This window comes from Nicotiana attenuata, chromosome 3 (assembly GCF_001879085.1).
Source record: "Nicotiana attenuata strain UT chromosome 3, NIATTr2, whole genome shotgun sequence".
Classification (NCBI taxonomy): Eukaryota; Viridiplantae; Streptophyta; class Magnoliopsida; order Solanales; family Solanaceae; genus Nicotiana; species Nicotiana attenuata.
In genome coordinates, this window is record NC_031991.1 from 33,749,382 (window position 1) to 33,763,122 (window position 13,741).

At 34.8% G+C, this 13,741-nt stretch overlaps 1 protein-coding gene across 1 annotated transcript; it reads right to left on the reverse strand.

Moving 5' to 3' along the window:
- On the reverse strand, positions 8,509 to 13,231 carry LOC109223501. The gene is made up of 5 exons (XM_019387840.1): positions 12,876 to 13,231; positions 12,670 to 12,749; positions 9,265 to 9,383; positions 8,897 to 8,973; positions 8,509 to 8,777 (listed from the first exon to the last, which is right to left on the reverse strand). Exons 1-5 carry the CDS (start codon positions 13,105 to 13,107, stop codon positions 8,752 to 8,754), a joined length of 534 nt encoding a protein of 177 aa, XP_019243385.1. The 5' UTR covers positions 13,108 to 13,231; the 3' UTR covers positions 8,509 to 8,751.

The following is a 13,741-nucleotide window of genomic DNA, read 5'->3' on the forward strand; positions in this document are numbered from 1 at the left end:
AGTACAGCCGATCCCATGTACTCATCAGTATCATAACTAACATCGGCGAGGTAATAGAGGCAAGAATTTTTATTGATACATGCTAATAACCTGTACATTTTATAAATCTCACAACTATACATCAATAACATCATCAAGTCATAAATCTCAAATAAAGCCTCATCGGTGCACAAAGATAATGTAACATGCTTTGTTTTAGTTAACAATTTAGCATATAGAGAAGATATGCATAACAAGGCATGTATACATTTCTGATTTAGCCGATAGAGAAGATATGTGAATAAAACATGTATACATCCAAGGAAATTCCAAATACGAACATACGCCTAAGTCCAACATTACCATACAGACCTATTGGAACCATCAAAATATCATTCCGGGGTCGTCTATTTTAAAGTCAAACTCCGATCAACCCTCACAACTTAAGCTCCAACCTTGGAACTAAGTGTCTCAATTTAATCCAGAACTCCCCCGAAACCAAATCAACCATCCACGCAAGTTACATAATGACAAGTACACATATGTAAAGCATCAAATAGGAAAAATGGGGTTAAAATACTCAAAATGACCGGTCGGGTCATTACAGCTCGACTTATTTGGATTTGGTCAAATGAAATGATTAATTGATATATTTTTTGGACCAATTTTTTTCCTGTTATTTTTCTCATAGAATTTTAATTCAAAATTCGCGGTTTCTTTTCCAATAGCAATTTTTGAAGTGTGGAAGTTTGAACGAACAAATTTAAAATTCATGACTGAGTAAATACCTTCATCAACAGTCACTTCCTTGTTTTTAAACATGCGCCTTCCCATGATTTCAACTTCAACTCGTTTGCTATAAATTCAAAGGATTAGCCTTATTTTTCACCTCAATAAATCTGAAATGAAAACTCTCCCCTTTCTTTTCTGTATTTCCGCATCATTTTCAAACGCAAAATATAAGTATTCAGTGTGTGATTTGCTCTTTTGAGTTCGTGGTAGTTCTATAATTTCCATTTCCGCCACTTTGGAATAGTTTTTTGTTTTATCCAGGAGGAATTAATCCAAATACCTTGGTAATAATGAGGAGATTAAATTCCTTAAGGACACCAAGAAAATTATGGGCTCAGAATATTTTTACATTTTCTATTCTAAGTTCTACTTTTCTGTTTTTGCTGGTTTTGAACACAGTTTACTGACAATATTCATATCAAATTGTCATAATAGTTCCTCATTCCCACCACAATCATCCAAATAAAGTATCCATGCAAGTAATAAAACCATTATCAAAGAAATCCAATAGAAGCTCAAAAAGTCCAGCATAGCAAAAAGTATGACAAAATAGAAAGTATTCTAATAGTAATGTAGTAATTAGCATTAAATATATGACCTAATGTGTAATGGTTAGGGTGTTAAAAGTATTAATATTGGGCATACGGGTAATGAATTAATATGTCATGGTTAGAGATAAATATAAGGTATATAAATTTCGGATTTTTCGGATGTACAAAAATTCAAGTTCCGTATCTAAACTTCAATCCAAAATCCAAAATATTTAAAAATTAAATTTGAAATTCAATCCATAATTCGAAAATCTAAATCAGAAACACTAAAAGTTTAATTTTGAATTTGCCCAAACTATGACCGTTCCTAATTGATTTTACATTCTAGTCAGGAATAATGAAGGGACAAAGTGCCACTTTTATGTACTCAATGACATAATTATCGAAACCATCTCCTTTATTAGCTTACAATAGAACAAACAAAAATAATACTCCTTTAACTCTGACCCGAATGAGATATAGTTGATTGGTATGACGGGAATACATAAATAAGTCCTCTTTTGAAAAGTATGTTCACGTAAAATATTTTCCGATATTTTGTTTGTAAATTAAAAAAACTCGAAAAATATATTATTAAATATTGGCAATATTGTTAACAAATATGATATTATTTCGATGAAATTTTTTAACATTAAGATGTGTTTGGTAAGGAGGAACATATTTCTTAATATTTTTACATTTGATTGGCTTAAATGTTTGGAGAAATATTTTCTTTGTGAATTCATTTTACTTCAATTTAAGGAAAATAATTTCCCTACCAAGAGAAGGGAAAATATTTTTCGCAACTCTCTTTCAACCCTACCCTTCCCACTCCCACTCCTACCCTCCAATCCACTCCTGTCATCCTTGACCCCCACCAGCCGCCACCCCTCGGCTTCGACACCATCCGGCATCCCCCCTCAATGGGCCTATACCTACCTCTTCCCATGTCAAACCTCTCCTATCCCCGGCCCACCATCCAATCTCGACCGCTTCCCTCTTAACCCCCTCTTGCTCCTCCCTCCCCCATGCCCTAACCCACCAACTCTCAACCACCACTCACCTGCTCGCCCTCGAGGCTGAGGCCCCGAGTCCAACCTCCGACCCCCAACCCCGGACTCTAAATCTTCTAACCTCTGACCCGACCCTTAACGCCTACATCGGAACTTCGAACCTCAAATCTTGAACCCTGACCCCTACATCTAGACCTAGAACTCCAAACCCTAAGCCTTGACTATCGGACCCCGACCTCAGATAAGAAGAACCTGATCTCAGACTCCGAATTCGAAACCCAAGTCTCGACCACTGGCTCTCAAACTCGAATCTCGGACCCCTATCATCAAACCATAACCCCTCGAATCTCGGATGTTGACATCCAATTTTATCCCTCTTTTCTTCCAAATTGTTTACTTGAGCTTCTAATATTATTAATAATGTGAAAATATTTACTTTACTATTTTTCTAATTAGTATCGTTATTTTATTATTATTTTTGTTATTGTTATCATCATTAGATAATACTATTGTCACTGCTGCTATCATTATTATTATTATTACTACTACTACTACTACTACTACTACTGCTACTACTACTACTACTATGATTTTGTATCTCAAATTATTCCATTCAATTTTAATCAACCAATAATATTTTCCTTTATGAATATTTTTCACTGCATTGTCTTAATCCTACTCCTATTTGTAATATATTTATTCAAGTAATTTACATATTGGTTTCGTGCCCGTTTTAAATTAATGGTTATATACTAAATAGATATTTACAACATAAATTTGTAATTATTTAAACAGTAGAGAATTATTTAATATAAATATTTTATTACTAGGCATATAAAAATTTAATTACTTATATTATATTAATAGCTTTGTTACAAGATTTAAGAAGCCCAAATACAAGACAAAGAAGAAAGAGATTCGGCCTTTTCCATAGCCCAAATCGGAGGCCATACCCACCAGCCCACCTACTCTACTTCTTTTCCATTTCAGCTCCACATAAGCTCCATGTAACTACCATGTCAGTGTCAACTGTGCACCAACAGTAAAAAAAAACACACGCCAAACTCGCGCCTAGCACACCCTTCACACTCTGACCCCACATCTTCTAGAGAATTCTATGTATTTTTTTTAAATTTTTATCTTGTTTTATCCTAAGCCTAATCTGAGCCATCCGTTATTTTAATCCAATGGTCAATATTTATCCCATCAATTAAATCAAATTTACTAACTCTGTTCTCTCTCCTAACCCAACACAGACGCTTCTTCTCCTCCCTTTCTTCTTCTTCACAAAATTCCATTGTTGCTCAGCCATGGCAGACCTGCCATTACCATTTTTGAACAAGAAGCTCTGTGCCTCATTTAATTCTTCTGCAATACCAACGTTCAATTTTCAAATGGTTCATAGCTTTGACTCAATTTCAAAATCCCGCCCAAGACTAAGAACCCTAATTTTACACCTATAAATACCGGCGTTTGGATGCTACTTGAGACAAGCTTCAGCCCCCTCCCTTACCCCAAAAACTGATGGTTCAGCCGCCCCTTTAGCCCCTAAACTGAGCCGCTGCCTTCACCCTTCAAAACTAGACTGAGATCCGCTGCTCTTCCCCTCTTTAAATCATTCTTTGTTTATTAACTGTTATTCATCTCAGAAAGCTTCATTCTTTTAACTCCCCTGTTGTTTCTGTTGGGTATTTACCCTTGCATAAAATTGATTATCTTTATTTATTTTAGTCGAATTTGTTGTTTTCCGAGAGAAAGGAGCGGGCTTGAAATTAGAGTTCGATAGTGCATCTAAGACCCGCGCCTCGGTTCGCTGCCCGCAAAAAAGTCAGTAATCTTCCTTTTCTCTTTCTTTTAACTCTAGAAATTTGAACGGATTTGTGCTTCAGTATTGTTGTTAGTTTCGCTTCGCGATTCAGATGTCATAAAAGTAGGTTTCAACATACTTTAAGTGACGGTTTGATTAAAGTAGCTATTCTCTGTTTGTTACTTTTGGTATAAATTATACTTAATAGTTGTATGTAAAGGACCCTGACTTTGTTATTACACATATTAGAAACATGTGTTAAGAAAAAAAAATTCTTTTCTCATTTGTTGTAGAAACCATGGCTTCACTCTTATATAGCCCATGTCTATATGACTTACTTGTTTGTTCTGTGCTTAGGCGTGGAGTATGTTTAAATTTACTTCTCTGGCTGTTTGGCTTAAGCAATTTAAAAAATGAATATTTTGTGCTTAATCTCTGTTTCATTATTTCTGTATTAATAAAATGATATAGAATGATACAACAGATAAAAGATTGGGTATATATGAAGCAAGATCTTTGGAACTTGATAATACACCGTTTAAACTTGCAAGGGCATAACTTTTAGTGCTTTATCATTTAACTTTAGACCTTAAAAATGTAATCTATGACTTTAACAGTAAAATGTTACTGTGATACCTACTTGGATATGTGGTGAGTAATCTATGGGTTTAACATATTTTGTGAGTAGCATGATTGTATGAGTTTGCAGATGGTTGCGTTTTCTTAAACAATGTATAATTTTGAATCTTTGAAACACGTTTAGCTAAAAGCATAGTATTGAAACTTTATGGTAGCCGCATAAACCAATGGCTAAGTTGAGTTGAGTTATGCCCTATCTCTCTGTTACATAGTCAATAAAGGTATATCACCTTATGACAAGCACTATGATTAGACCCCCTCTTTTATTGAAGTTACGAATGTGAGTTTACCGAGAAAGCTAACTAAGAACAACCTGCAAATTAGCATTCATTGTAGATGTTCAATTGGTAATCCTAAATTCAAACTTTAAGAAAATAGAATGCCTATTGGGGATTTTGTAAATAGTTCTTAACTCAAGCTCACTTAGATATTTAAGCTTTTTTTTAGAATCACGGTCCATAATTCCATTAAGCTAGTAATTAGCTAACTAAACAAGCTATAGTGTTTTGAATACATGTTAAGATCTTATATTTTCTTAAGGGGGATTGACTTAAAATAGCTTAAGTTTTGCTAAAGAACAAGAAGTATGTTCTGAAATGGTTTATTTTGTTTACCCTCGCTTAGAGGAGCACGCCTTTAGGATACAATACCTAGCTAGCACTCACTTCATCTTGAATTTAATGGAAAGATGTAGAATTTCTGTTTTGAGTACTTTTCCGGGAGGATAAGTTGGATTTCTACAGTACTGTGACTTTCTGGCATGACAAACTATTTGCTTTCACAAAGTTTACAAATTATTTGACAAAAGCTTATAGTTCTGTCGTTAATCCTTGGTGAAATTTGTTTTTTTGATATCATTTTTATTCTCATGGTTACTTGAAAGGGCATGGTCTCCTTCCTAATTCTATTTCCCTTTCTCTTTTGCATATGCACTTGGAGCGAAATATGGAGTCTTAGCGCAAGACTCGCCACCATACCCCGAGCATGGAGCCATCACATTACGCGTCTTTCCTAAAATACATTGGATAGCAAGAAAAACAAGCGAGACGTTTGGGGAATGCCTATGGCACCCTTATTCATTTTGTTATTTGTTTTCCTTGTCCTTTATGTTATCTGACTTTTGCGTGTCAATTTGCTTATTTTAGTATCCATTTTGGAGTTGCATGTTAAAACCTATATTTAGTAAAACATAATTTTTATCTCAGTCAAAGATCTAAAACTAATAAATCAAAACGGATTCCTCTAGTAACGCCTAACCTGACAAGTATAAATTACTTACTGTCTTCTCTTTAAAGATTTTAACTACATCTAGTATGGAATTATCTTTAATTCAAGTAGTGTTGCGGACATTTGGCCCTAAAACAGATCAACCTAAAAGTCTTTAGACTTTAATACTTATGGGAAAAGTTTTGAAGTCTTTCTTTAATCTCAAATAGTTTTTCTATAAGTATGAATTGGTTTACAAGTGTTCACTACATTGACTTAACTATTCTTTTCTTACGTTTTGGAAAGTTTTTTAACATTGATAATTTGCTTTGATTTCAGAACTTTGAATACGGTCTTCAACATAGTTATCTGACTTATCACAATCAGTTTTAAATAATACAGACTTTTAATATTTATTATCTTAACTAGTGAATTAACCTAAGTTTGGCTGGTTAACCATGTTTAATGGGTCATATAGAGTGTTTAATACCTTCTCTATAAGATTAATTGGAATCCTTATCCCTAGTCTTAAGGTTAAGCAGACCATTAAAAAAAAAACAGAGTTAACTTTAAATATTATTTAGCTAAAATTGATGTCCTAATTCACCGTTAAAATAGACTCTCTTTAATCAAATAAACCTCAGAATTACCAATATATTATACTCTAATTTAACCCGTGTTAAAATGGAGTATAACGTCGGACCCCTATCATCAGACCATAACCCCTAACCTAGGGCCCTGTGCCCCTATTAACTCTAATCCCCGACCTCGAACTCGAGCCCCCACCCCTACCCTTGAACCCAAGACCTGGAACCCTGACACCCCCCCCCCCCAACCCCCCAACCACTAGACTCGAAATCATGTCCTCCACTAACCAAACAATAGGACAAACTAAAATAGAACTCATCTTAGTTAGCTCATGAAATATATACCTCCTTTAAGTTCAAACTAATTCTGACTCAGAACTTGCTTTGAGCTTGAAAAGAATGTAACAAGATTAGAATCCTAATTTGATCCTCGAAAAGCATTAACACCATATCCGTTGATGACTGCAGTAACAATCAAATTATATTCTTGTTTTTGTGTTTCATTTGTCTGCTAATTGCTTCGAATTCACTAACTTTGTTCTGCATTGCCACTAATTAAGAGTCTATAAGCATCGGAAAGAATAAATTGGAGATTGATCGACAAAAATACAACATAGACCTACTTTTGTTGCAGATTATGCTGCAGATCGGAGGCAACCAACTCGTTTCCAATTGAGGAGATCTGCATCACAAGATTGGCAGTTGCACTTTATTCTTCATAGTTTTCAACGCCTACTTAGCGGGTTCTTGCCAATTTGACATAAAATCATGTGAATGCTAGTCAATTAGTAATTTCTTAACTGAGACACGTGGCCAATCTTCGATTACCTTGGACCTTTTTCTAAAGCATCACGCAATGTTAATTTCAAAATTTGGCATTTTACCTTTAACGGATGGAATGATTAGGATCTTTTCACCCTTAATCAAATGTCTAGGATTCGAGCCTGATAATGAAATTTTTTCCGATAAGAAGTCTGTTTTGCTTGGTGGGTTTAACCAATACAAATTCGAATTAATGGAGCCGATGAGCTTCCAGTAACCAATGTTTTAAAGGGTATGGGCGTGAGGCGAGGCATTTTACTTAACATGGGGCAAAGCGAAAGCTCCGAAGCACAGCGCGTAAGCCCCATGTTCAATTAAAATATTATGGCTCGTTATTTGAGTTATTCTCAATTTTTCTATTCCTACATATGAATAGAACTTTTATCATTTATGTGTTATAGAATTATGAAGGCCAACAAAGCTATTAGGTTATTCAACACATGATATGTGTAAAACTGTTGGGCGGGCCCCGAGCGTTAAGCTTTAGGTGTATTCAAGGCTCATAGTCGGGCGCTTGGGGCGTAAGCCTCGTGGAACTAAGCCCGGCGAGCGTCAGGCGTTTTGACAGTGCCCCGCCCAAAGGCAAGTCCCGAAAAAGCCTTTTACAATATTGCCAGTAACGAATGTTTAAAAAAAGATCGCCATCCCTAAATGTGGCATTATCTGCCATGTTTTGGTTGCTCTAGACTTAAAAGTTGTATCATGAAACTTGACCATGACAACAAGGTTTAAGTTCATAATCAATCATTTTGGTTTTAACAAATATTAGAGCAAACCCAGTTACCCAGAATTATAGGAGTACAATTTTCAGCTTTGCTATTTGCAGTAAATGCGTTTTGGAATGACAAATCGAATTTTGTATTAACTAGTAACCATACCTAAAATGCATATTAAAACTAGCTTGGATCACTCGAAAATATTTAATTCTAACTCAAAAAGCATTAAAATATAGGTGACTGAATTGGCTGTTGACATAAGCAAGGCAAGATTTATTCATTACGATAGTTTTAAAAGAATAAAATTTAAACATGGATAAAAATACAATAATTAAAATAAATTGGGAAAAATTAAGTACAAAAGCAAAAAAAAAAAAAAAAAAAAAAGAAAAAAATGAACAAAAAGTTCATGTAATTTTCTACTCATAACAACAAACGTAGTAAATTCTTAATCATATTAACAACATATTAGTAGTTGAAGTTGAACAAACAAATCATGAATACTGAAATACACAAAGTAGATCCAGAATACACCAGAAAACAAAATTTACATCAATAATAGCAGAACTTTCTTCTAGAACAATATGAAGGAATAGCAAACAAGCTGGCTGCTGCCATACTGCATGATCATCAGCACTACTCAAACTTGGCAAGTTCCCATTAAATTACAGATTCCTCCCCTGCTTCTGCTTAACAAAATTAGGTTTTGTTCAGATTTTTGCAACTATCGCAAACACCCCAAAAGAAAAATTAAGAAAAACAAAACTGAAGCAAAGCTAGAGAAGAAAATTCGTGGACATAGTACCTTTTCCAGGAACTATTATGATTGGGGCTGTTTTGCAGTGGTGAAAGCAATGCTCGCCGACACTTCCTTGAAGTACACTGGAAAAATCAAACAAACAAAAGAATCAGTCACAAGGGTTCATAATATAATTAGAACTGAGCATATTGTACTTGAGAGAGAGCGAAAGGCTGATCCAGGAGTTGAACTTTGATGGGTTCAGCCCTTAAAATTCTTAGCATTGAGCGTATTATACTTTTGAAATTATGGGTTCATAATATAACATTTATTTTTTATGTTTTTCACATTTATATTCATGTTCCATGTCGAAAATACTAGGTTCGACTGAACCCCAAGCTAATAAGCGAAATTTGCCACTGAGAGAGTGATACCTTTTGATTAAACTACGTCCCCTGGTTCCCATAATCACGGCTGCAGGCTTCAACCGTTCTGCTTCCTTGCATATTACCTTTCCAGCATCTCCTTCCACAATCCTAGCCACTGTCTTCACCTATTTCAACATAGATGCTCCACATTTATTAACAGTTCATCATGAAACCAAACCTCAGATATTATATGTCTGAACAATAATCCGACAGAAATAGACTTTTGGTTTGCATCTTCTCATGTCCAGTTCTACTAACAATAATAATTATCCAATACTCACTTCAGTAAAGGACACATTAATTGAATATTGAAGGCTATTACCATGGAAGAAGTATTACGTAATATCTGTGAGTAAAAGATTTCAAATGCAGAACAAAGCACATAAGTGAATGCAACATACAAATAAATAAATTTGTACATGATTCCTGATGATTAGAATATAAACAGAAAAAGAAATCGAAATTTGACATGCTTCTTGATGTTTAGAAAAATATAGATAGAAAATGGAGAGGAAGCCCTTGATGATACTGTAGTAGAAAGCACACAAAATTGAATAAGAATGGTAAGACTGGACAAAGCAAAGAAGTCAATTGAAAGAAGTAATGGGTGAAGGATTTGCAAGTTCTGCAGTTAGTGAAAACCAAAGATATATACACAACTCTGGCAAAACCTACAGAAATTCTGAAAATCCTAAGGTGGCAAAAATAAAAAATAAAACCATTTCTCGAAATAAACATCTAAGGATCACGGCTCATGGTTTCTGGACTTCCGAATCTCAATGATTAGCATGCTCACAAACAGATCAATTGTAACTCTAAATTCATCTGGATTATGCCTCCTATTCACAACTTAAGACTCTGCTAAAGCCCAAAGAGAAGGATAAGAGGAAAGATCCACACCAACTATAGTGACATGCTTTCTCCTTGTAATTTACAGTGTATACTAATTCCACAGCCATTAAGGTCTGACTATGAGAATACCCATCAAGTCAAACAGATTATGCATATTACAACCAACTGACCTTGCGTTACTTTATTCTATCCAGAATAAGGAAAACTAACGATAAGCACTCATCACCATGGAAATTCAATTTCACAGAGTTATATAATATGTTCGTCAGGTAACAATCTCTCAATCATGGAAGTTGTCACTCAAACCATCTCGCCACTTCATGAACCATATTCAATGAGAACATCTTTTGATATGTTCAAAGCAGGGTTCTTAGACACAGAAAGAAGGGAAATAAAAGCTTATATTTTATATATTTGAATGACTTCTCAAATTCTGAGTATATTTATATCTGGAGACAACTAGTAGGAATCATGATACTCAAATTTTAGTTATAGCTTACCCCAACAATGAGCTTAACTTCTAGCATCAGTCAACAATGATGGATAAAGGAGTCACAGGTTGATAATATGTATTGTAAAGGAATAAAAAAGCAGAAGAAAGTTGAACCACATTCTTGGAAATGTCAAACATGGGATCTCAGAGCTGCTACTCAAATTCCAGGGCAGCACTTCAATTTGGTTTTTTAGGAATAATAAATCATAAAAATGAGAAACAGGTTAGGCACGTGCACTAATTGTTCCAACATCAACTCATAGCTTTGCCTTCTGATTTATAAAATTAAACCTTCGCTGAAGCTCCCACCGCATTCTCACATTCACTTTCATTCATGGTCCATTCAAGTAAGATACACTCATTATTGGACCATGATATTGTTCAGGCAAGTATTCACAGTATCAATTCTAAGCTGTATATGAGGAACTTAGGCTTTGACGAGCATTAATCACTAGGAAGGGATTTAACATAGAGATATAAAACAACATTCCAATAGCGAAAACTCCGTGAATAGGAAACAAATGAGGAGCAGACCATGAAATCAAGTTTAAATGAAACAAATGCGAGATCCATCTGTCATTGTCATTCATGCAAACTTCCTTCATGCAAGGATATCTTATTCACGGAACTTCGACGTTCTCTGATGAACTCTTCTTTCCTCCAATTACATCTTTAGGAACAGAAAGAATCCTCAATTGAACACTAAGAGAACTCCATTATATGTCAAATGGGTTCTAAAGCTAGAGGCTTTGTTTCAAGGAGGGAAATTAAAAGGACCTTCTTTCACCTAAAAATGGTCCAACATAACTTTTAGAGTTGACCCAAAAGTGTTTATGCATTTCCCTATATTCTTCATGCAATCTCAAAATTGAAAAAGTTATCCGAAACCTCATTATTATGCTATCAAAAGTACAAATTATCAAAAGAAAAATAGTCCGCCTCTCGGCTCGGAGATTAGCACACATCTTGGTGATAAAGAGAGAATAGTAAGAACATGGTTTATCAAAAAATAGATCTTCTTTACATCAGAGTTCAACAATATCCATCAAGATTGCCTTCATCATTTAAGAGAAATCCGATCTAGGAGTGAAGAGTCACGAGAAGTGCCAGTTCAGTATCGGAAGGAAAGACAACTACGAACACCCGTGCAACTTATCTTTAAGGATGACACACAAATGACATGCATGGAAACAATTGTACTACCCCATATATTACTCCTTGGAAAGTCAAAAAACCTTTAAATATTTAAATAACAGAAAATTGTAACATATAGTACTGTTTGAGTAGTTTCTAAATGCTCCCTCCTCTAAATTTAGAAATAATTTAACTTTAAACTTCTCATTTTATCCTTAGTGAGATATTTATAACCATATGGCTCCTTTTAAGATTTCAAGTTTTAAACTTCGTGCTTAGTCAAATGTCATACTGAAAATGGGATATACTATGTAAGATATTGATATGTAGGAGTAGGAATTTACTCTGAACATCATTATTTTTGGAACCAAAAGAGCAATCCAAGTACTCCTTATGTCCCAATTTATGTAAAGGTATTTGACTAAGCACGCAATTTAAGAAATAAAGAAAAATTTTTGAAACTTGTGGTCTAAAACAAACTATAGAAATTTGCGCGACTAAAGATCATCTTATTAAGGATAAAAAGTGAAATTTAAAGTTGAACTGTTACTACTTTAAAATATATACTCCCTCCGTTCCAATTTATGTGAACCTATCTGACTGAGCATGAAGTTTAAGAAAAAATGAACACTTTTGGAATTTGTGGTCCTAAACAAGTTAAAAAGGGGCCCGGAGTATTTGTGTGGTTATAAAAGCTTTTCATTACGGGTATAATTATAAGTTTAAGCTAAACTGCATCCAAATTTAGAAAGGGGTAATTTTTTTACAATGGACCAAAAAGGAAATAGGTTCACATAACCGGAGCGAGTAATTGTTTTTGGGACTGACGAAAAAGAAAAAAATATCACATAAATGGAGAGTAGCAATTACCAACAATTCAAAAATCAAACAAGAAGGAAGCACGAGAAGCAAAAGGAAAGAGAAACACTGACCATAGCAACCTTGAAAGCCTCGATGGCAAGCTTCTCCATGAGCGCCTGTGTAGCTTCATAGACAATCTCATTTCTCAAACCTGAAAGAAATCATATTAATTTTTAGAAACAAATTAAAGGAAAATAACAAACACCGATTATTTTGGTCCCAAAATGAAAAAGAAAAAGAAAAAGAAAAAGAAAAAGAAAAAGAAAAGCAAATTAACTGGAGACGGCGTGGACAAGATGAATGGTATCAGCGAGACGGCAAATATGAGTGACAGCCCAATCAAAAGCGTGCTTGCTGTTAGGACCGTGATCAATAGCGATGACTATGTCACGTCCACGGCGCCTCTCTCCTGTTTCTCTCTCCAATTCAGGCGGCGGCACCACTGGTATGAGCGACGGAAGCTTCACTTCTCTCCAGTTGTACTCTTCTTCCTCCATTAGAGTCTCCATTAATTATTGATAGTGTACAGGGTATTTGGAATTTGAAATAGTTGTTCTCTAATTGGGAGAGAAAGTTTTTGTTTGATAAAATAGAAGAAGGGTGGCGAATGAAACGCGGGCAGCCAATTTTGAATTACGCGTGTTGAACGTGGAAGGTCAAAGCTTTGCTGGCTCTACTTTTCATGATGTTTAGCATATCTTATTAATCTTAAGATTTATGGGCACTCAGAGTCAGAGAATTTCAACATATGCTGATTTTCAGCAGACACGCTCGTGTTCAAGTGGCTTCTTTTCTTCTAGAGTACGTTTTATCTTTTTCGCATATCTCGTATGTGTCGTAAGATCTTGGCTTAACCACAATTTATTAACCTACTAGTTTTATGGTAATATTTATTCTCATTTTATATTATTTTACAAAAATAAAACTATTTTATTTTATAGGCAAGACAAATGTTACCTATCACGATTCAAAATTCCAAGAATTTGTGATCAGCATCCGGCAATTCCCTTACCGACCGAACCATGCTTTATCATAATCAAAGTTTAAAACCCGCTCTTATATTAATGATTAAAGACTATACAGGTGAATAATTCATCAACTGCCCTCTAAGAGCCAAATACACAAGTTTAAAACCCGCTCTTA